The sequence below is a fragment of the Lolium perenne genome, chromosome 5 (genome assembly GCF_019359855.2).
Source record: "Lolium perenne isolate Kyuss_39 chromosome 5, Kyuss_2.0, whole genome shotgun sequence".
NCBI classification, from domain to species: domain Eukaryota; kingdom Viridiplantae; phylum Streptophyta; class Magnoliopsida; order Poales; family Poaceae; genus Lolium; species Lolium perenne.
In genome coordinates, this window is record NC_067248.2 from 111,054,320 (window position 1) to 111,079,602 (window position 25,283).

At 47.0% G+C, this 25,283-nt stretch overlaps 1 protein-coding gene across 6 annotated transcripts; it reads left to right on the plus strand.

Moving 5' to 3' along the window:
- Positions 1–3,138, plus strand: LOC127299646 (uncharacterized). 6 transcript variants are annotated; one of them, XM_071819938.1, is made up of 5 exons: positions 1–445; positions 554–972; positions 1,108–1,412; positions 2,445–2,551; positions 2,645–3,138. In XM_071819938.1, exons 3-5 carry the CDS (start codon positions 1,385–1,387, stop codon positions 2,900–2,902), a joined length of 393 nt encoding a protein of 130 aa, XP_071676039.1. In that variant the 5' UTR covers positions 1–445; positions 554–972; positions 1,108–1,384; the 3' UTR covers positions 2,903–3,138. The 6 variants fall into 6 exon arrangements, 5 of the variants coding, with proteins under 5 accessions (XP_071676039.1, XP_071676041.1, XP_071676040.1 ...); XM_071819940.1 differs by having other exon boundaries at positions 1,111–1,412; XM_071819939.1 differs by having other exon boundaries at positions 554–859; positions 1,111–1,412.
- The last annotated feature ends 22,145 nt before the right edge of the window (positions 3,139–25,283 follow it).

Here is a 25,283-nt window from a genome sequence, read left to right on the forward strand (position 1 = left end):
TTACTCTGTTTTACTATCAAGGTGTGTCTATTGTTCTACACAGCTGGTCACCGTCAGTAGCTAGAGATTTGTCCGATACTTGCTTGTGACAGCTTCTACTTACTCATTTCCCTGTGGGTGGCGGCGGCAGTGACGACTTGGTTGGAGGGGATGCGGTAGGAGGAGGGCGCAAAGGGGCGGGAGGGGTGGCCGCCGGGGAGGCGGAGCTGTGCCGGCCACCGCAAGTGAGGAAGAGGATGGAGCTTGGTGCAGCAGAAGGGGAGAGCCTCAAGGGGTTGGAGCGACGACTACTCCGCCCTCGCCAGCTTCCGCCGCCGCTCCTCCCTTGCGCAGCCGCCACCATCCACGGGTTCGGGCTCCGTCTCGGAAATTGAGGAGCCGGTTGGCCCGCTCAGGGGCGTGGCCATCGGTGTCCAGCGTGCTGCTCGACGGCCGTTTCTGCAACGTAATCTTTTCCCAAACCTCAGCCCCCTCCTCATCTTCTCTCTCTCCCTCCAACACTCTGATTTTTAATTGCTATAATTGATGTTATTTCTTAACACAATGTGTTCAGGTCTGAGGAAGAAGAGAAGGAGGATATCAAGCAGGGGATGTTGGGCTCTAATGGTTGGAGGTAGCCATGACTGCCAGTGGTAGCCAGAGAGGTCGTTTGGCTGCTTTGTATATGGCACAAGGAGGAAGGGAGCTGGAGACGACGATGGAACCAAACAATCCTACATCAACAAGAGAACCAAACAATCCTACATCAACAAGAGAACCTCCCGAGCGATGGCGGCGGCGGGAGGGAGCGCGCGCCTGAGCGAGGAGGGGGTTTGAAGTGTCCGTGCCAGCAACCTCACCGTCTCCAACCTATCTGCAGGTGAGCAACGAATTTGAGACTTGTTCTTGGTTTTTCTGCAGTTCGTGGAGCGGGTCCGAAGCAGTTGGGTAGCAGCCCTCAAATTAGGTGGGAGTTGCTTACTGTACAGCCAAGTAGGGTATTAGCTTGATGGTCTATTTTACAAGATAAAGCCAGTGCACATGTTTAGATTTCTAATTTTAATTCGATAGTTTTTGTAGGATTGCTTGCATAGGCATTAATATATTTTATTACATCTCTTTTTGAAGAAGAGTGTGGATTTTGTACACCCACGCATGGGTGGTCTGGACCGGGAGGCCTGAGAGCTCCACTTCACCAGGCGTGGCCTAGCGCCATCTGCCCCGAAATTACTCCGACATTTGACGCCGGGAAGAGATCCCGCGACGTTTGACGCCGGGAAGCAGCTTCTCGCGCGCAAAGGGAGGCGGCTCGCCGGCTCGGGCGAGAAGGTACTGGGGAGGTGGCTCGCGCGAGAAGGGACTAGGGACGCGGTCTGCATCCGGAAGAGAAGCAGGGGGCGGAGGTATGAAGGGAGGTGACGACCTGGAGCCTGGTTTGTTCTTCGCATTTATTTTTCGATCGGATTTGGTTTCTTTTACGATCTAGACTTGCTTCCACTTTTGCTGCTGTTCCTGGTACTTTGGTCATGTATCTGGAGGGAATCTGTTGTTCGCGATGTGTTCCGGTTCGACCCAGATCCAGTAGTTGTTGTTCAGCTTTCATCTTCATGTTCCATGCATCACATGCACACTAATTTTTTCTTCCATTTACTGAGAAAAACTACTTGAGTACTATGTTTTTCTTTCATGTAGCATGCGTTCGCAGTCGCATGTACAAGTTGACCATCTTTTCCCTGTGGAATTTCTGATGCTGCACATTTGTTTGTATATGCATATTTTTGGGACAAATCCGAATGTGGTTTCTCATGTTTTCCAGATTCATTAATTTTGGATCCAAATGTGCAGTATTCTATACCTCTTATCTTCTCTCTTTCACCTAGGATTTGTAGCATATGGTTTTTGTATCAGATTATTTCCATGACGTGAGTCCCGAATTGTTTCCAGGTTGATGGTATAATTCTTGCATATTTGTTTCCAAGTTGATTGATTAGTTCACAAAACAAAGGCGCACAGGTCTTCAATATAGAATATAAAATTGGGCAGCGGCATCTAGCAATCTATTCTGTCAATGCTTTATATTCTATCAATGCAAAGAACACTAGCAATCTATTCTGTCTATGCAAAGAACACTAGCAATCTATTCTATCTATGAAAAGAACACTGGCAATCTATTCTGTCAATGCAAAGAACACTAGCAATCTATTCTGTCCATGCAAAGAACACTAGCAATTTGTCAATGCAAAGAAACTAGCAATCAGTTTTCCATTTTCTGTCTCTGTAGCTCAACTTGCTACACTGGTTCCACTTAGAAAAAGTAAATAGGCAAAAAACAGTATGAATCTCTTATGTAATTGCTAATTTTCTCAGTCTAGCAACCATCCAAAAAGATAAGACGTTGGGATACATCTCTTCTGTCTACCTGTCTATGCTAATTTTCTGACTTTAGATCGGACATGGGGATTCAGGTTACGTGAAACCCAGCGTTGGATACGATGGCCATGGCGATGCTGAAGAAGCATACCCTGCCGATGGGGAGGAGAACGAAGGGATCGTGATCTTTGTACATGACGAGGTGAGTTCGATTCTCCATCGATTATAATCTGGAAACCCAAGCTATTTTCGAGTCCATACAGTGTCTGGGTTTCAACAACAGCAAAAAATGCAGGTTGTTGCCGGCCATGTCATCGAGGAGGAGCATGTGGCGGAGAACATGGGCGCCGGTGGCGTCGAGCTTGCAGCTGTGATTGTACAGCTTGAGGATGGCAACTCTTCTTCATATGCTGGGTACCAAGCGTCGACGAGGTGCTTAGCCACCGTCAACGTTTTGGCGACGAAGGCGTTTGGAGCATCATGCTGCGACGCGTCTGGGCTCGGCTCCTTTGATTCTTATTTGGTCGTCACGCAGGAGTTTATCGTCAGTTAGTGTTTTGATTGCCAGTTAGCAATGCCTTCCTCTCGTTCAGTACCAAGTTATCAAAGTAGTTCAGGTGTTTATTTTGGGATCCTTTTTATTCGATGACATTTAAGGAAGGAAATCATTCTTGTACTGGATACTTGTGATGTGTAATATCATCCATGTCTTAGATGTGTTTATCAATGACATGCCTTGTCGGGAGAGAGGAAAAGCAGCAGCGGGGTGGCTTTTGCCCCTGTACATGGGACCTACTACCTTTCCAGAAAATGGAGGAAATAGATGAAAATGGCTTCTCTCACATGGAATCTTGCACGAATCTCCAACGATCCAACAGCAAAGAGTACACCCACACTCATGTTTGGGTGTACAAATGTATTTCCGTTTGAAGAATCTGCACTATGCTCGTTATGCTTTTAGTCATACTTAACATTTTGTCCTAGCTGGGCCCTCACTTTTCCCCTTGACCCCAGCCTCCCTCTTTTTGGCATAAAGTCATAGATATTATCATAACTTTGATGCAATATGTACTGCAAATTTAATCCAGCTGACATAGGGTTCTTACTCTTCCATTTTAGGTTCATTGAACAACCTGCCGACACATGGTTGTTACTCTTCTATGTTAGGTTCAGTGAACAATTTGTGTGTGATCATGAATTAACCCTTCGGAATTTTAAGATGCAGCATAATTTATAAAGGGCAAGATGTCCTGGCAGAATTATTAACTTTCATATTTTGTGTGTAATAAGACCTGCTTGTTGTGCTCACTCACTTACGTTTCAGGTCTTCATGCTACATTAGGTGTTCTCAAGGAAAAATACTCGTATGACAGTGTCTCGAAAGTATGTATATATGTCAGTATTATATATATTACAGTTCATACCTAAGTTGTGCATGAAGTGATATTTCTTCAGCAAAAGTTACCTGACGGTATTTATTATAGTGTATTTGACATATAAGGAACCTGAGCACAAAATAAAATGGCTGATATGTGGCATGCATCTAAGGTTGTTAGATATTTCCGTTTTTTAGTTCCATAGATGAGAAGACGCGACTCAGGATGTACTCCTTGGACACGAGACAGACCCGCGGCCGGGCCGCTTCAGCGCTGCCTGCAGCCTTGGGCAAGCTCAGCCTTGGGCAAGCTGATACTGTCACCAGCGCAGGGCGGCGTGCGCTTGAGATTCCACTCGAGAACGACCGGATTGGACCGGATTTTGTAGTCGGTCGAGTTGTAGTGTTCAGGAATCAGAACTTGTGAGGTTGTTAAATTTCAGAGAAGATGTAAACTGGTATGAGTTTCAGAATTATATGGCCATATGCTCTGTAATTTTATCGTAAGGCTGCTAATATACGAGTTTCAGATTTTTGTGCACTACCCAGGCTAGATGGAATGGTGTTCAGTTAGACAAGATAGATGTTCTTGCTTGGTAGCTTATCATATGTACTGTTCCATTTGATTTTACTTGTTGATTTTTGCTGGCAGACCTTCTATAAACAAGATGGTATATGTTCTTGCCATGCTCTATGAAGAAAAGGGATTCCATGTTTGTGCATGTGGTATTCTCTAAACTGTAGTTCTCTCTTATTTAGCACAAACTTAACTATCTCGTGATGTTTCAGGCATTATCTTCTATGGTTTACCACAGTAGTAAAAATGTTGTTTGCAGAATAGTTATTTGTCACAGTTTATCCTGTGTGGAAGTTGTAATTAACCACTCCGGGCCCATTTTTGGCTGAGATTTTGGTTTTGGCAGTGGGATGTACACCTAGCTTGGCATGTACATCTTGAATCAAAATAGCAAGTACATCTTGAATCAAAATGGCAGGTACATCTTGACATGGTTGTTTATCACATGCGTGATTTGAGGAAGATGCATGGTTTTTCATCTTGAATCAATGCTGAGTTTCGGTTTAGTCATTGCTTATTTCGGATTATTTCTGACAAAACTTCATAATGTGCAGACATCCACGTGATAGATTGATGATTTAGTTTTATAGCATACGTTGCTTACCAATGTGGTTCCGGTAAAGCCTGACATGTTATAGAAATTGTGAAATATTTAATATCAATGGACAATACCAGGAAATGGGAAAACAAAATCTCATGGCAAAAATGGAAGGCAAATATAGTAGAACCGTGAATACTCTCCGCATTAACTTTGAATGACCAATACATGAAAGATCGTCTTACAACTATTTTGGTATGAAACATCCTGTATAATTCTGTAAAATTTATAGGGATAAGAAATAAACGCCATATTTGATGCGTATATAGCAACTCAAGACATGAACAATCACCAAAAATATAGATTAAAGCACCGAAATAAATTATTTATTAAATTACCGTCCTATAGGTCAGCATCCATTGACATATTAATACACTTTCATTTGCACTTGCGCGATAGCGCAACGGGTCATCTAGTAAAGTTAAAGGACCAAGTCCTAGGACTCGTGAAGGACTTCCTTCCGAGATGCATTGGATAGCTCAACTTAATTTGTAGCCACACATGTTCTGTTGATTCCTCTCGCCAGCAGTACACACACGAGCTCGAGGCTAGAATATGGCGTCTACAAAGCTGAACCCCGGTTGGAAGGCAGTCATGCGCGAACCGTCATAGGTTCATCTTCATCTTGCCGGGAGTTTTTGTAGCCCATAATTTTTTTCCAGTAGGCAACATCACACTTGGTGATAGAGCTGACACCACCTCCATGTCTGCTTCTGTCTATATAAAACTTCTCAATTCTTGCAAGATTGTAACCAGAAACCACAGAATACTCACCGAATCTTGTAAAAGGCCAGGACATGTAATACTCTCCGCCTCGCTGACTGATAGGAATTTGTAAGACACGGTTTATGATCTCCTCTTCAAAAATGGAACAAACAATGTCGACGGCCCATGCCCTGTGATCATCATTAAGGAGAAAATCAACAGTAGCGACATCCGGGATCGGCGTCAGAGTATGAAAGGACCCAGGTCTTGCATCAGGAATCCAATTATCATCTAGCATCTTGATCTTTCGACCACCACCCACACTCCAGGGAATCCCATTCTTCACGAGCTGCATGCCATGACATATACTCCGTCACGTAAAAAATGACGAGGACCTTGGCTTCGGAGTGTCCCATACATCACAATTCGGGAAGTAACAACCTTTGAGTACCCAGGCACATAGAGAACGAGGATCCGTGAGTAATCTCTAGCACTGACATCCTAGTATCGATTGGTTGAAATGCATGAGATCACGAAAACCCATGCCTCCAAAAAATTTAGGAGTCGACAACCCCTCCCAGCTCCACCAATGCATCCTCTCCTTTCCCTCCTCGACAACCCGCCAATGATCGACAATAGCCTTCCGAAGGATGTCACGAACTAAGACAAGGATTTGGAAACAACTCATAATGTACGTTGGTATAGCTTGAATGACCGCTTTGACCAATGTTTCCTTGCCCGATCTAGACAAAGGTCTGTCGGACCAACCGTTCATACGCTTCGACGCTCTATCAACAATGGATATATAAGAAAGTTTCTTGCAAAGCTTCATTGATCACTTCCAGCCTAGTCATCACATATAGCTTGACATGATCTTCAAAGTGAATTCCGAAGAAAACTGAGGATTTCTCCATATTTATTTTGTGTCCAGACCTCTGAAAATACATAAACAAGGTATCCTTGAACGCCTGAACATTCCTTGTATCACTCCATGTAAATATATGTGAAATAGGTGGGCCAGAACAACCATTACGAACTCCTTGTAGCACCCCCAAGTTCTCCTTTTGAAAAAAACCAGACTAGATAATCCCTCCGTACAAAGCAGAAAGTGGTAGGAACTGATCGGTTCCCCTTGTCTGATTCCTCTAGAATCAACCACTAGCGATGTTAGTTCTCCATTAACACGGATTGCATAACGAACATTTGTCACACATCTCATCACTGTTGTAATCCAATCTTGAGAGAAACCCAACTTGCCAAGATACTCATGTAAATATCCCCATTCAACACGGTCATAGGCCTTCATCGTATCAATCTTAAGAGCAAAATAGGGGTGTTTTGCATGTTGCCTGCAGATTTTTGGCATGTTAGGTTTGCTGGGCTCCTCCGTGCTATTGCACGAACCGGTTCTCAAAGCACCTCTAGGACAGATCTAGAAGGAACACTCAAATCGACCATTACTACCGGCCAGACGCGTTCTTTTCATTCGTGCACTCGATCGATGCATTGTTCGCAGGTGGAGCGGCTTCCTCACTCTCCCTTAAACTACTCCACACACCCTCTCTTCAAATCAACACAACCATGCCCCGAATCAAAATAATATGTATATGAAAAAGATGCGTGTCGATGATATGAATCAATTCTGACAATCGGTTTCAAGTTTTGTTAGTCGTAAATCGTAAATTTCGTGTATGAAGTTTTAAGCAATTTTTGACAAATTCATTGCACACGCTCAACCGTTTGAAATTACCTTTGAGGAGTAGGTTCACCTCACCATTCCACATGACTCTCGTGATGAAAAGTTTCTATTTTGGTGGACATAGACGGATAGATAAATGACTCGCTAGTATACTATATTTCGTACATATGTGCGAGTATAGTTTTAGAGTACTCTTGCTCAAATTCTTACTTGCCATCTTCATGGACGATGACATGGTGATGATAGGTGACAACTAAGAGGTGATAATCCATGGTGGTGGCGATCCTCGCCGTCGGTTGTGGCATGGCGTCAGGCTTCGTGTAGGGCGACATGGCGTCATGATTCGTGGTTGGTGACGTGGTGCTTTGACAAACGTGAACGGTGGTGTCAAGGTGATGTCCGTCTTTGTGGCCGGCGATGTTGTGATGTTTGTGACCGGTGGTTTCATGGTGGTGTTCGGTGACGTCATCGGCTACATGGTGATGCTTGTGACCGGCGTGACCGACGGTGTCATGGTGGTGTTAGGCGAGGTCGTCGGCGACATGGTGATGCTTGTGACCGGTGGTGTCATGGTGGTGTTCGGCGACATGGTGATGCTTGTGACCGGCGGTGTCATGTTTGTGTTCGACGACATTGGTGATGGTTGTGACCGGCGATGTCATGGTGGTGTTCGGCAACGCGGTGATGCATGTGACCAGCGTGAACGACGGTGTCATTATGGTGTCTGGCTTAATGATCGCCGGAGTGGCGCTTCTTGTAATGGGTGAGGTAAGGTCACCATATTGCCATACATGTCAGACTAAGAATAGGATGCGACCAACCAAACAACGGGCTTGCCTTCCCTCTCCGGTGCAAAAATGGCTTCCTCATATGAAACGCGCAGAGCGTTTCATCCCACAAGCGCAGTGAGACGCAAAACTCACCCAGGCTAGCAAACACGCCCCAAGTAACACAACATGTACTCATCTTAACATGAGATCAAAACTTATTTATATGTTTTCTTTGCACAAGTGCTAGTGCTCTCTCTCTCTCTCTAAACTGGAGGACTTAGCCCCGCGTAAACTAAAAAAAGCCAATAACAACAGATACAACATGCTTACAAACAACTTACATGGTTCACAAAAAAATACAAACAACTTACAGGAAAGGCAACTCAAGCAAAATAAAGATAGACAAAAATAAACAAGCATGAGACACCTAAACCACAACTCAAGGCTAAGATATACGCTAGGAAGTCAGTGAGGTCATGGAGGAGGCCTCCAGGAACATGTCCACATCTGCTCCAGCCAGACAACTAGACTCACACTCCACCGTCTTCGCCTCCCGAAAGTACCCCGTGTCCCTCAGCCTGAATCGAAGGGTACCGTATCGTCGGGAGGCAAAGTAGTTCCCATAAAACAACGCAGAAGTAAGAGAGCTAGGCTGCTGGGAGAGAACATCACCACGACTGCTTTCCGCTGCAAGGTCGACGCTCTACACACCACTCGGGGCCACCACACCGGCGTTCTGAAACCCTCCACACGAAGCGGAGCGGGGAGATCCCCGCGCCACCTTCACCGGTGTCGCCCAGTCTCGCACTAGGGCACCTCTGGTGGCGGCGAGAGTAGGGGAAGAGGGGAAAGTGGGAGGGGTTTGGGTTTCTTGGTCCCTGAGTCGGGTCCGGAGAGACGACGCCTCTCTCCATCACTCTCTTTCTTCTAAAAATCATGTGTTTTTTTGAGGTGTTGCAAATTCGGCAAAGTTTCTTGGCAAACAAAATATGTACTGAGTTATTAACATGTAAATTAGTTGCACCCCGTGGCCTTACTTGTGTCCCATAGCTTTGACAGTGACGCATACTGAATAGGTTCATGGCTTCACCGAATGATCAGCTCATCTCTGGCTCCAACCGGCCGTAACTTTCTTTCATGGCAAGTTGCGGTTACCTTTTTGACGATTCAATCTCATCCTGCGGCAACCAACGTACACTGCTTTTCCCTAACAAGCGACCTCACGTCGATACACTATGTGCGTAGGTGCTCTTGACACAGGGAAGTTCCAAACCATTTCCTTTCCGTGAACTCGTGTCCGCATCACCTAATCGGCTGCACATATTCTTAGCCTGCAGCCTTCTTGGACCTTGAAGCATCTACTCCAGGAAATATATGCATGCCACCAGCTTGTAGTACGTTTATGTAAGTTTGTTTTATCGATTAATTCGCAAAAAAAAAAACGTTTTGCTTTATCGATTGGGATATGAACGGATGACTATAGTGGATATATATGCTTGACAGTAGATATTCATCTTTGTTAAGTTCTAGTGGAAAGTTAAGTTGTCAAGGACACGCGTTCACATGAAGATGCAGCAGCGGCCATGCATGGACGTCGTCCGAATTTCATCAGGCAGATAAGAAAAAGGTGGTTGTAGAGTTTGTTGGATTTTTAGGTAATTTCCGTGTGAGTTTAATTACTGAAAGCAATATTATAGATGCATAAGCATACTTAACCACACATATCAGGCTAAGCACATGCATCAGATCTGAACATGAAACAAGTAGCAGTGCAAGATAGGAGAGGAAAAACACGTACATCGCGACCGGGAATGTCGCACCAGCAGCACCACCAGCACCAGCACCAGTACCACCATGAGAGTTGTTGATGTCACCCATGGTGTAGCCGGATCTGTCGATGAAGCAGCCGAACCGTCGAAGAAGACGAACAGCAGCGAGCAGTCGCGCCGAGACGCTCCCCAAAAACCTTATCGCCCGTCTCCCGATGCAGGATCTCAACGGACGGGGTTTCGGAGGTCTGCTCTCCCGGACGGCTGTGCACGCAGTCGCCAGGATGGGGAAAACTAGAGAGTAGCACAGCAAAAAGAACTTTATGAGAGAGATCTAAGAGCACTATTTTCCAGATCTGATCGGTCTCCTTGTATAGTCTGGGAGGAGAGCCGCCCCGACCGTGTTGCCACGCATAGAAAGCCAGGGACATGCGGCGAGCATGCACATGCAAGTCGATACGTACCCAACTCAGTTGGTGCACCAAGCAAAAATTTAGGCTTACTTGAGTGTGTCTCGAACTCGAACTCGAGTCACGAACGCGACGTGCGTGCGTGACGTGTCGTGACGTGCCGTGCTGAGCCGAGGCAGGGCGGGCGGAGGAGGATGAGTGCGCGAGGGCTCCTTCTGTTCTCACTCACTTGGAATGACTAGAACAGCAGCCCTTATATACCACTCCAACTCTCTCTCAACTAGCAATATGGGACTAAACTTTGTCCCCCAAGGCTGTCCCAAGCTGCCAACTTGATGGGCCTTGAGATTTCAGGAATTGTAGACCACATGGGCTGTCTTATTGGGCTGCAGCCCATCTACATTCAACAATCCCCCACCAGATCTCATATGCACATCAGATGACACATTAGTTCCATTCACTGTTTAATATACGTGCACTTCAGTGGAGACTGTTAAGTTGAACTTCCACCTAGACAAGGAGTTACGCTTGACTACATCTGAATAATGGACTATGCCTTGAATTGTCAGTCTTTGTGCAGCAAGTTTCACTCAATATCGGCACGGTACTAGGCTACCTTAGCCTTCCCCTCGGGTGGAGCTTATAAGTCATACTCCTCGGCCCTTCATGAGTTTACTAGGGATTCACCCAAATCTCCCACACTATGACCAGTAGTGTCACTCATATAGGTGTGTTCTTCAAAAGATCGCCCTGTAGAACAGCGTCTTCGCTCATCAAGAGCCGCTCAGAACACATTAAGACATTGTCAACCTGCCTTACAGTAGCTATGAGAGAATTGCATCTGCAGCGGAGTGGGAGTATTAAATTTTCTCTCAACTCAGTTGCTCCGGTTTGTTTTCCCAGGTCCTTGTTCACGGAATTTTCGATCACATAGGTTGGGTTACCCCCTCGGAAACTCAAGTGAGTCTCAAACCCATCTCCCTCGATGCAAGGTCTATCATATTTCTTGATAGTCCTTTTGTGAAAAGATCTGCCAGATTTTTAGCACTTTGGACATAATCCAATGCTATCACTCCGGAGTTCTTCAGTTTTCTGACAGACTTCAGTCTCCTCTTGATATGTTTGGAACTTTTCATATTATCCTTAGAACTTTTCACTTTGATAATCACAGTTTGATTATCACAGTTCATGAGGATGGTCGGTATTGGTTTTTCAACCATAGGCAAGTCCATCAAGAGCTCACGAAGCCATTCCGCTTCGACAATAGATGTATCTAATGCTGTGAGTTCCTCTTCCATAGTTGACCTCGTTAAGATGGTCTGCTTGCAAGACTTCCAGGAAACAGCACCACCACCAAGAGCGAAAACATATCCACTTGTGGCCTTCATTTTAGCATCAGAAATCCAATTGGAATCAGTATACTCTTCAAGTCCTCTTGGATAGCCGGTATAATGAATTCCATAACTCATGGTTCCCTTTAGATAGCGCATCACTCTCTCAAGAGCATGCCAATGATCATCTCCCGGGTTGGCCACAAACCGGCTAAGTTTGCACACAGCAAACGAGATATCAGGCCTCGTAGCGCAAGCTAAATACATGAGTGAATCAATGATTTGAGAGTATCTCAACTGATCTCTAGATGCCTTTTCATTCTTTCGAAGCAAGACACTAGGATCATAAGGTGTGAGAGAAGATTTGCAATCATCATAGACAAATCTGCTCAACACCTGCTCAACACCTTCTCAACACAATGAGATTGCACAAGAGTAATCCCATTATTCTCATCTCTCAATAACTTGATGTTCAATATAACATTGTTGGCGTCCGAAACCCACCGGCGAGCTACGGCTGGCAACACGAAGAGCCGGGAACAACCTAGGGCTGCGGCTGGCCCTGGTCCCTCCGAGCGACGGCCCGCAAAGCTCCTGGTACACACGTCCCGATGCTGGTGCAAGGGCGTGCCACCTGATCTATACCTGATCAGGAAGGTGATGGATTTGCTTCGCTTAGTTTCCTGCATGGCATACACGTAAACATTAAATACGAGCCTCGATCGGCTCTCAGGTTATCCCGTGAATCGGCTCAAGGAGCCGATCCACCCATGACTCGTATGGGGTTTACGATTGCATGGTGGTCCTGCTTGATCAATATGTAGCTAAAACGACCTACGACGATTTAGGGTTCTCACCACATAATCGGAACATCCTACGCATGATTGAGCCTGGCAGCCACGCACGGTGATAATAAACCAACCCTAGACAAGGCCTAAAAACCAACATTAAGTTGATCCCCGGAACATCTTGTCTAGGGTTAGCAAACTACACCCTACGTGCTACTAGATCATTCAATCCGTTTGTAAGGCCTAACTATGCAGATATTAAACTAATCCTTGAGGAATCAAGGAGCAACCATAACGGATCGGATCTACTAAACAATGATCAAGCAAGGTGCCGCCCTTACACCTAAGAAAGGTATAAGGGCGGCTAGACGTCTAAGGGTTGCATGAACGAAAGCATGTGATACGATGAAAACAATGCTAACCCTAACACATCTATGATAACTACGTTGCTCGCCATCAAAAAGGCTTCAGCACGAGCAACGCATGGACAACGAATAAACGTATACTGCCTAGATCGCAAGATGCGATCTAGGCAGCATGATGCTTACCCGGAAGAAACCATCGAAACAAGGGGTCGGCGATGCGCCAAGATTGGTTGTGTGATGAACGTGATTGTTGTCTTTCTCAATAACCCTAGATACATATTTATAGTCCGTAGACTTTCTAACGTGGGAATAATCCCAACCGTGCACGAGCCAAATTCTATCTAACCGACACGTATCCTACTATATTTACAGATACAAGGGCAAACTAGCCCAAACTTCGTGTACAAGGCCGGTTCACGTATTTCTTCCATGTATATTTCTTCAAGCCCAATCTTGATCGCAGCCCACCTCTGATCCGGTCAAATTCTGGTGATAACACATGCCTCCCTGGTTTTGGAATTGATAATTCCAAAATCACTCTGTTTTTTTTTTCTTCGTCGGGTCATGTCATGGCAGAGCAAAACCGTCGCAGTATCCTTCATCATGATGCCTCGCCTTCTCAACTTCTCCGCGTGATTTGACCGTTGTTTTTTTCTTTGGGCACCACCTCCTCGGAAACTGCTGTGGCATTGAATCTCCACTATATCCCCATTATTTAACCGCGCCGAACAGTTCGCCTCCTCATCCCCTTGCTCTGTTCTGGCCATCGGCACCCAAAAAATTCCCCATCTCCCGTAGCCATGTCTTCCTCTTCTTCCTCCTCCGCCTCGTCGGATCTTTCTTCCCAGTCCTTCTCCTCTTCGTCCTCCTCCAGCTCGTCGGTATTCTCCGATTCTTCCTCATCTCGTGAGCCGACGCCGGAGTGGGGCTCGCTGGCGGCGCATGACATCCTTGCCGCATCGGAGTGGGACAAGGAGGACCATGAGCCCTACGTCTGGTCCGAGGACGACAAGTCCCTGACCAGCGGCGACGACGACCTTCAGTTCCTCGCCAATGGGGAGCTGGAAGCGACGAGCGTGGACGACTCGTTCTCCTGGGACGGCTACTCTTCCTCCGAAGAGGAGGAAGAAGAAGACGACGACGACTCCCTCGAGGACTATCCGCCGGCGAAGCGCTTCCGCGCCGGATCGGATGATGACGACGACGACGACGACGAGGAGGAGGAGGAGGCTCCCATAGAGGGCTATGGGAGCAGCGACGAGGAGCTCACCGGCAGCAGCGCCGACAAGAGCTCCGACGACGAGGGCAGCGACGGCCCGTAGAGTAGGGTCTACTAGTATAGGTCTAGTAATAGTAGTAGATTGGCCAATAGGCCCTTCTTTTGTTCTTCCTCCCTTGAGCAATCGGCTCTTTCCTTGTAAGAAATCTCCTTTATTAATGAAGAAAATATTCCTCCATTAATTTTTGCTCTCTTGCCAATTTTGCCGATTGTCAAACGAAGTCGATGCACAAAGAACCGATGGCAGGGCATCGGCTTATGCCATAAACATGCTTTAAGGCCATAACAGTTGCCTATTCACACGGTCAACAGATCCAATTCGTGTCCACGCCATCTCGCGGTTTCAAACGCAAAGATTCAGCAAAATCCACGGGAAAATTACCTCAGATGCCATGAATTCTGGCATGAAATCAATCCGTTAACCTGCTTAATTGAGCTTGTTCCTCTAGAGTCGATGGCTACGCATCGGCTTTTTCATTATTCTAAAGTCGATGTCTATGCATCGGCTGTACTGATATCCATATTTCTCAAGTCGATGTCTGCGCATCGGCTATGATTTGTATTCAAAATTTTTTTTTACTGGCCGATTTCATGAATCGGCCCCCAACTTTCACCGTTCGTCCTCCCACATGCTTGGGAAATATTTCTTGAGATGTTGGCCGTTGACAGCTACTGGGAACTTAGCGCCGTCCAGTTGCTCTAGCATGTATGCATTACCCTTCAATGCCTGGACGACTTTATATGGACCGTGCCAATTAGGAGACCATTTACCATACGCTTTATCCTTGGTTCCTAATGGCAACACAGCTTCCCATACTAGATCACCAACTTGAAACTCCTTTGGTCTCACCTTCTTATTGTATGCACGAGCTACCGTAGCTTTATTCTCTTTAATCTTTTCCAACGACCAAAGTCTAAGTTCCGTTGCATCCTCAATAGTGTCACTCATCAAAGCTGCATATTCTTCAGCTGTTAGATCATTCTGAAACGTGACACGTCTTGATCCAGCCGTAATTTCCCAAGGCAATACGGCTTCCTGCCCATAGACGAGCTGGTAAGGCGAAGTCTTTATGGCTCCATGGCATGACATGCGGTAGGCCCACAAAGCTTCTGACAGTGTTTCATGCCAAACCCTAGGGTTCTCGTCAATCTTCCTCTTGATCAGCTTGATCAGGCTCTGATTAGACGCTTCAGCTTGCCCGTTGGCTTGAGCATAGTATGGAGATGATCGGATCAGCTTAATCCCCATGTCATCACAGAATTTTCTGAATTCTTTAGAAATAAAGACCGAACCTCCATCGGTCGTGATTGTTTGGGGAATCCCGAACCTATGAATGACGTGTTCTTTGACAAATTTGATAACATCTTCTGATTTTACCTTCTTCATAGGGACGGCCTCCACCCATTTGGTGAAGTAATCTGTAATGGCCAGGATCCACTCGTGGCCTTTGCTCGACGCAGGATGGATTTTGCCGATCATATCCATGCCCCAACCTCGGAATGGCCAAGGCTTGATGATGGGATTCATTGCTGATGCGGGTACCATCTGAATCTTCCCGAACATCTGACACGCTTGGCATCCCTTGTAGTACTTGAAGCAATCTTCAAGCATAGTGGGCCAATAAAACCCTGATCACCTAATCAGCCACTTCATCTTATGAGCCGATTGGTGAGTTCCACAGGCGCCTTCGTGCACCTCATGTAAGAGCCGATTAGTCTCAGTTGGTCCCAGGCACTTGAGTAGTAACCCTTCCAACGTCCTGTAGAACATGTCATCTCCTATAAGGACATATTTCATAGCCTTGTATCTTATCCGTTTAGGTGCCCCCCGAGCCGAATCCTTCAAGTAATTGAAGATATCGGCTCTCCGATCATCCTGTTCCAGGAATCGCACACGAACTTCTGACCCGTCTGGTATGTCCTAGTACCCTGACGCCATTTGCGCGAGATCATTGGCATCGGTATTCTGAGATCTTGGGACCCAATTGAAATTGATGTACCGAAAATGTGTCATCAGCTCACGACATTCCATCCAATATGGGAAGAGCGACTCACTCTCGCACTTGTATTCGTCCGTGAGCTGGGAAATCACCAACTTCGAGTCTCCAAAAAGCTCCACCGCTTCTGCCCAGGCTTCCAGCAGCAACTCCAGTCCCTTACGTACTGCCTCATACTCAGCGACATTGTTTGTGCAAGGGGTAGATAGTCTGATGGAGAAGGAGTATGTTGCCCCCCGAGGCGACACGAGCAGGATGCCGATGCCACAACCACCATCACAAGCCGACCCATCGAAGAACATAGCCCATGCACGTATAGATAGTGCTGCTATATTAGTATTGATCCGTTCAGCTATGAGATCGGCCAACGCTTGTCCCTTGACTGCTTTTGCAGGCTGATACCGGAGATCAAACTCCGATAACGCAAACATCCACTTACCAAGTCGGCCTTTCAAAACAGGAGCCGACAACATGTGCTTGACAACGTCTGACTTGCATATGACGATGATTTCTGCTGTCAAAAGGATGTGATGGAGCTTGGTGCAGGTGAAGAACAGGCAGAGGCATAACTTCTCGACCTCAGGATATCTTGTCTCTGCATCCAACATCCTTCTGCTGAGGTAGAATACAACCTTTTCAACGCCCTCGTAGAGTTGCACCACCACTGAAGCAATGGACGTGTCAGCTACCGATAGGTAGATATAGAACGGCCTGTCCTGCTGAGGCAGAACTAGCACAGGCGGTGTTGTTAGATACCGCTTAATCTCATCAAACGCCTGTTGTTGTTCTGCCCCCCAGTGAAACTCGTCATCAGATTTAATCTTGACCAACGCCATGAACGGCTCAATTCGTCCTGAGAGATTAGAGATGAATCGCCGGACGAAATTGATCTTGCCGTTCAGACGTTGGAGCTCCTTCTTCGTGGTAGGAGGCTGCATGGTACGTACTGCCTCCTGACTTTTCAGGCCGATCTCAATTCCTCGTTCATGAACAAGAAAACCTAGGAACTGACCGGCCGTCACACCAAAGGCACACTTCTTTGGATTCATTCTGAGTCCGAATTTCCGAGTTCGGTCTAGGATGCGTCGCAAATCATCCAAGTGTCCTTCCATGGAGACAGACTTGACCACCACGTCATCGATGTAGATTTCCACCAACTTGTCGATCAGATCATGAAAAATATAATTCATGGCTCGTTGGTACGTTGCACCGGCATTCTTCAAACCAAAAGTCATGACCACATATTCGAACAAGCCCACTGATCCTGGTACTCGGAATGCAGTCTTGTGTATATCTTCTGGGGCCATGAAAATCTGGTTGTAGCCGGCATTGCCATCCATGAAACTCAACACCTTGTGGCCAGCAGCTGCGTTGATCAATGTTTCTGCCACAGGCATTGGATATTCATCCTTTGGCGTGGCTCTATTGAGATCTCGGAAATCTATAGCCACACGCCATCGGCCGTCCTTTTTCTCCACAGGTACAATACTGGAGATCCATTCAGCATACCTGCATGGCCTGATGAACCCGGCGGCTAACATTTTCTCGATCTCTTTCTTGACTTCTTCGAGAATTTCGGCCTTCATCTGACGTGCTCGTTGTTGGAATGGCCGAAATCCTTTCTTGAGAGGGAGCCGATGCTCAATGATGCTCCTGTCTAACCCAGGCATCTCTGTGTAATCCCATGCAAAGCAATCTGGGTACTCTTTTAATAGAGCTATCATCTGGCTCCTGAGATGGGGATCTAACTTCTTGCTGATGAAAGTTGGTCGTGGCTTATCCCCAGGACCAATGTCGACTTCTTCCAGCTCATCAGCCGATGTAAACCCATACCCTAGCTTTCCGTCACCTGTTAGATCGACGTTGAACACAGGCAAAACGCATGGCAAGGATAATATGGGCCGATTGCTGGAATCGGCCCCCAACTTGATTGTATTGCTCAAAAGAGGTTTACATCTTGTTCGTGCTTCACTATGACTACGTGACATGCTTGAGACAAGATCGTTACTTTTTATTTTTTGGGGCCGATCACAAGGATCGGCCTTCCCATGTACGTTCATAGAATTTGCTCTTGTTACACGGTCAGGCCAGTGGATAAGACCAGCCTCACCCCGTTTTTTGACACGTCGATGTACTCGCAGTCGTCCAAAGTGATGCCTGAGAGTGGCTCTTGGCCTTCCGTCTCCCAAACGTTCATGCCAGCCGTTGAAATCTCGGCTGTATCGTCTGCATGGACGACTTCTACTTCATCTCCATCCCACTGTATTAGGCATTGGTGCATCGTAGATGGAATGCAACAGTTGGCGTGGATCCAATCTCTCCCTAGCAGGACAGCGTAAGTGCTCTTGCTATCGACAATGAAGAATGTCGTAGGGATGGTTTTCCTCCCTACGGTCGGATCCACGTTCAGAACACCTTGTGCATCAGATGCTTGGCCATTGAAATCGCTCAGTGTAACGTTGGTCTTGATCAGATCCGAGCTAGAGCGTCCCAACCGACGTAGCATGGAGTATGGCATGATGTTGACTGCCGCTCCGGTGTCCACCAGCATCCTATTGACAGGCTGCCCATTGATATACCCTCGTAAGTACAGGGCCTTCAGGTGTCTGTAGCTTCTTTCACGTGGCTTCTCAAAGATAACCGGCCGTGGGCCGCAGTCAAGTTGTGCCACAGGCGCTTCGTCTAATCCTGGAGCACAAAACTCCGCTGGAAGGATGAACACCATGTTTGTACTAGCCGATGTCTCATCATCGGCTTTCCTTTGCTTGGGGCGCCACTCCATCTTTTGTGGTCGACCCTCTTCGTCCAGGGTTCGTTGAATTTTCGCGGCCAGATCAGGCCGCGCCTTCCTTAGCGTGTGCAGGTGTAACCTTTCGGCTTCCTCCAAACCACGCAGTCGCTGAACCCTACGCTTTTGGGAACGGCTGAGTCCATCAGGGCACCACCTTGGCCGGTGATACTTATCCTTTTCTTCTTCGTAGTCATCTTCTAACTCCTCGAGGTCTTCTTCCCGAGAGGACTCAGTTTGCTTGTTCCTAGATGGGAGAGGCCCTAGACGTTTGAACACTGACACGTCTGTTGCACCCTTCTTCTTATGTCTACATTCTGGACAGTTGCCGATTGTAGGCAATCGGCTCATTCCTGAATCCCAGCAGTGCTTGAAGAAAGGACAGTCCCAGTGCTTGTCCACGTCTTCTTGTTCTCTTGACCTTTCCTTGGCACGGCGCTCGTATCTCTCCTCATCGCGATCATGCCGACAATGTCTCCTGGCGTCCCTGCTAGCTAGACGATCCCCTTCATCGTCGCTGTTGTACCGCCGGCGCTGGTCATACTGACTTACATATTTGTTGAGGAGATGATCAGAGAGAGGTCGTTGATATCGCACATTCTTTACTTCTCCCTCAGTGATGTAGTGTTTGCCATCGTGCCGGAGCCGATCGCGTGGAACGGCTTCCTCCTTGTCCTTGCTACGAGAGCGGCTGCCCTCGCCTTTGTTCTTACCAGAGTGGTGCCCAGGCTCGACCATGTTAATGCTTAACGAGAAACCTGGTTGGCACCCCTCGGGGTAAGCGTATTCCACCGTGTTAACGGCGGGGAAGGGGTGTGTGTCGACTTTCATGGCGTACTGGTTGAAAATTAGACGTCCTTGTTCTATCGCCATTTGGATCTGCTGACGCCACACCTTGCAGTCGTTGGTGGTATGGGAGAACGTGTTATGCCATTTGCAGTATGGCTTTCCGTTCAGCTCCTGTACCGTGGGGATTTTGAGGCCTTCGGGTAATTTCAGCTGCTTCTCCTTGAGTAAGAGGTCGAAAATTTGCTCAGCTTTAGTTACGTCAAAATCAAACCCTCTGGGCGGACCTTGTGGCTTAACCCACTTGCAGGACACGGGGGTTGCCCCCCGAGTCCATTCAGCCACAGCTACCTCTTGATCTCCCGCAGACCCTTCATCTTCCTCTGTCTCAACCAGGACTACTGCACGCTTGAATTTGTCCTGGTACAGCTCTGGGTGGCGCTGTTCATATAATGACAGTTTCTGAACCATGTGTGCCAGTGAAGGGTAGTCTGCTTGGGAAGCCATATCCTTGATAGGTGATGCGAGACCCACCACCGCCAACTCAACCGCTACTTTTTCAGTCAAACGAGCCGAATAGCATCGGTTCCTAACGGCCCTGAAGCGCTGGATGTATCCTGACACTGTTTCTCCGCGCTTCTGACGTACTTGTGCTAGATCGGCAATGCCAGCCTCGGAAGCTTCTGAGTGATACTGCATGTGGAATTGTTCCTCCAACTGCTTCCAAGTCCGGATCGAATCTGGTGGCAGTGATGTGTACCACCCAAAAGCCGATCCTGTGAGGGACTGTGCGAAGAACCTCACACGTAGTGCATCTGCAGCTGAGATCGTGCCCAGCTGCGCCAAATATCGGCTTACATGCTCGATAGAGCTGGAGCCATCTGACCCACTAAACTTGGAGAATTCAGGGAGCCGATATTTGGGTGGTAGTGGGATCAAATCGTAGTCGTTGGGGTATGGCTTGGAATAGCCGATTGCCCTTCTTTTCGGCACCATGCCGAACTGGTCTCTCAAGATCGTGCTGATCTGATCCGCAGTGCTAGCTGCAGGAGTGGAGCTCTGAAGATTCGTTGGCGTGGCATACTTAGCTAGCCACGCTTGCTTCTCAAGATCTGAGTTAGCTACAGGAGTTGAGCTCTGGAGGTTCGTCGGAGTGGAATACTTAGCTAGCCACGTCTGCTTCTCAAGATCTGATCCAGAGGCTCCTCCTGCTGTTCCAGAAGTCCCTGCTGTTGCAGCCTGGTTCGTGAGTGCCCAGTTACTGCTGTCTGGCACGTATGTGCACGTGTATTCGTGAGGGATCTCCTTAGGCGTCTCATACAAGAACTGGTAATCGCTAGGATCGCCACCGATCTTGTAGATGACGAATGCCGGTGTACTCGGCACCTCTGGTGCTGCCAGCGCGAACGGCAGCGGTGGTCGGCTCTGGAGTGGTAGTTCTCCTTGGTGAGTCCCTAGAGCAGGTCCTGACGGAGAGTACTGATGCCTCAAGATTTCATGGAGCACCCGAAGGGCGACACGCTCCAAAGTGTTCACCAAGCTCTCGGAGTGGCGGTGTAGCGAATGAGCTACCATGAAATTGATCTCCTGACGCAAGGACCTGGTGCGTTCTTCTGAAGGGGTGGACAGGTCCACTCCATCGAGCGCGCCTTCAGGTGTGAACCCTCTCCACCTGATGCCGTGTGAGCGGGTCCTTTGGAAAGAGCCGATGAGGTCGGCTTCGAGGATAGCTTTGACATCGTCATACTTCTTCTTGAGCTCCTCGAGCAGATCCTCGTACGTGACTGGAGTACCTTCCGCCATCTCAGATGTAGATGGCGATGCAGTTGATGTCGAAGACCGTCCCACCGGGCGTGCCAGAATGTGTTGGCGTCCGAAACCCACCGGCGAGCTACGGCTGGCAACATGAAGAGCCGGGAACAACCTAGGGCTGCGGCTGGCCCTGGTCCCTCCGAGCGACGGCCCGCAAAGCTCCTGGTACACACGTCCCGATGCTGGTGCAAGGGCGTGCCACCTGATCTATACCTGATCAGGAAGGTGATGGATTTGCTTCGCTTAGTTTCCTGCATGGCATACACGTAAACATTAAATACGAGCCTCGATCGGCTCTCAGGTTAAATCGGCTCAAGGAGCCGATCCACCCATGACTCGTATGGGGTTTACGATTGCATGGTGGTCCTGCTTGATCAATATGTAGCTAAAACGACCTACGATGATTTAGGGTTCTCACCACATAATCGGAACATCCTACGCGTGATTGAGCCTGGCAGCCACGCACGGTGATAATAAACCAACCCTAGACAAGGCCTAAAAACCAACATTAAGTTGATCCCCGGAACATCTTGTCTAGGGTTAGCAAACTACACCCTACGTGCTACTGGATCATTCAATCCGTTTGTAAGGCCTAACTATGCAGATATTAAACTAATCCTTGAGGAATCAAGGAGCAACCATAACGGATCGGATCTACTAAACAATGATCAAGCAAGGTGCCGCCCTTACACCTAAGAAAGGTATAAGGGCGGCTAGACGTCTAAGGGTTGCATGAACGAAAGCATGTGATACGATGAAAACAATGCTAACCCTAACACATCTATGATAACTACGTTGCTCGCCATCAAAAAGGCTTCAGCACGAGCAACGCATGGACAACGAATAAACGTATACTGCCTAGATCGCAAGATGCGATCTAGGCAGCATGATGCTTACCCGGAAGAAACCCTCGAAACAAGGGGTCGGCGATGCACCAAGATTGGTTGTGTGATGAACGTGATTGTTGTCTTTCTCAATACCCTAGATACATATTTATAGTCCGTAGACTTTCTAACGTGGGAATAATCCCAACCGTGAACGAGCCAAATTCTATCTAACCGACACGTATCCTACTATATTTACAGATACAAGGGCAAACTAGCCCAAACTTCGTGTACAAGGCCGGTTCACGTATTTCTTCCATGTATATTTCTTCAAGCCCAATCTTGATCGCGGCCCACCTCTGATCCGGTCAAATTCTGGTGATAACAAACATCAGCTTCTCCAAGATCTTTAATCTCGAAACACTGAGATAAGAAGGTTTTTACCTCCTCAATCACTTTGAGACTTGTCCCAAAAATTAGTATGTCATCCACATACAAGCATAGGACAACTCCCTCACCCCCACCATGGCGGTAGTACACATATTTGTCAGCTTCATTAACAACGAAGCCCCCAGATGTCAAAGTTCTTTCAAACTTCTCATGCCATTGTTTGGGAGCTTGTTTAAGACCATATAAAGATTTCTTTAATTTACACACCTTTCTTTCTTGACCTTCTAGTACAAAACCATCAGGCTGTTCCATGTAAATTTCCTCGTCCAACTCTCCATTTAGGAAAGCCGTCTTAACGTCCATTTGATGAACGAGAAGACTGTGTGAGGCAGCCAATGACAGTAGTACTCGAATGGTGGTCAATCTCGCCACAGGTAAGTAGGTATCGAAGAAATCTTCACCTTCCTTTTGGGTATAGCCTTTGGCTACAAGCCGAGCTTTGTACTTCTCAATAGTACCATAAGCTCGAAGCTTCTTCTTAAATACTCATTTACATCCTACAGGTTGATACGTCTCAAACGTATCTATAATTTCTTATGTTCCATGCTAGTTTTATGACAATACTCACAAGTTTTACACACACTTTACATCATTTATATGCATTTTTCGGCACTAACCTATTGACAAGATGCCGAAGCGCCAGTTCCTGTTCTGTGCTGTTTTTGGTTTCAGAAATCCTACAAAGGAAATATTCTCGGAATTGGACGAAACAAACGCCCAGGGTCTTATTTTTCCACGGAGCTTCCAGAAGACCGAAGAGGATACGAAGTGGGGCCACGAGGCGGCCAAACCACAGGGCGGCGCGGCCAACAAGGAGGGGCCTGCGTGGGCCCCTCGTCAACCCTCCGACTCTGCCCTTCCGCCTACTTAAACTCTCCGTCGCGAAAACCCTATTACCGAGAACCACGATACGGAAAAAGTTCCAGAGACGCTGACACGCGTACAGTACGCGACCGTTGGGAACCCCAAGTGGAAGGTGTGATGCGTACAACAGTAAGTTTCCCTCAGTTAGAAACCAAGGTTTATCGAACCAGTAGGAGTCAAGAAGCACGTTGAAGGTTGATGGCGGCGAGATGTAGTGCGGCGCAACACCAGGGATTCCAGCGCCAACGTGGAACCTGCACAACACAACCAAAGTACTTTGCCCCAACGAAACAGTGAGGTTGTCAATCTCACCGGCTTGCTGTAACAAATGATTAGATGTATAGTGTGGATGATGATTGTTTGCAGAAAACAGTAGAACAAGTATTGCAGTAGATTGTATTCGATTAAAAGAATGGACCGGGGTCCACAGTTCACTAGAGGTGTCTCTCCCATAAGATAAATAGCATGTTGGGTGAACAAATTACAGTTGGGCAATTGACAAATAAAGAGGGCATGACCATGCACATACATGATATGATGAGTATAGTGAGATTTAATTGGGTATTACGACAAAGTACATAGACCGCTATCCAGCATGCATCTATGCCTAAAAAGTCCACCTTCAGGTTATCATCCGAACCCCTTCCAGTATTAAGTTGCAAACAACAGACAATTGCATTAAGTATGGTGCGTAATGTAATCAATAACTACATCCTCGGACATAGCATCGATGTTTTATCACTAGTGGCAACAGCACATCCACAACCTTAGAACTTTCTGTCATTGTCCCAGATTTAATGGAGGCATGAACCCACTATCGAGCATAAATACTCCCTCTTGGAGTTACTAGCAAAAACTTGGCCAGAGCCTCTACTAATAACGGAGAGCATGCAAGATCATAAACAACACATAGGTAATAGATTGATAATCAACATAACATAGTATTCTCTATCCATCGGATCCCAACAAACACAACATATATCATTACAGATAGATGATCTAGATCATGTTAGGCAGCTCACAAGACCCGACAATGAAGCACAATTAGGAGAAGACGACCATCTAGCTACTGCTATGGACCCATAGTCCAGGGGTGAACTACTCACTCATCACTCCGGAGGCGACCATGGCGGTGAAGAGTCCTCCGGGAGATGATTCCCCTCTCCGGCAGGGTGCCGGAGGCGATCTCCTGAATCCCCTGAGATGGGATTGGTGGCGGCGTCTCTGGAAGGTTTTCCGTATCGTGGCCCTCAGTACTGGGGGTTTCGCGACAAAGGCTTTAAGTAGGCGGAGGTGATAGGTCAGGGGGCCACACGAGGGCCCCACACGACAGGCCGGCTGTAATATCCCAGGTTTAGAGGCAAGAAAAAGAGAGAACACGAGAGTGTGCATTGCATTCATGCATAGAAAATCCGGGGGATTTTCACGCGTTCATCTAAAACCCAAAGTGATCGAGGTTTCTCTTGTGTCGATGGAATTGATGTGTGTCATCCACACAAGTGCGATAAATTTTGACATGACCTTTGTTGATTTATTATGTTTTCGAGGGAAATAGTTTGAATTCAAATTCAAATTCAAATATGGAAGACAGAATTCAAACAAGATATTGAATTGGAATTTGAAATTTAAACAAGTAAATAGATATAATATGTACAAGTAAATACTTGATAGTTCCAAATAAATAAATGTGTTAAACTTTATTACAAATGACATTATTCAATACATTACAAGTTAGAAAAGAAATAGA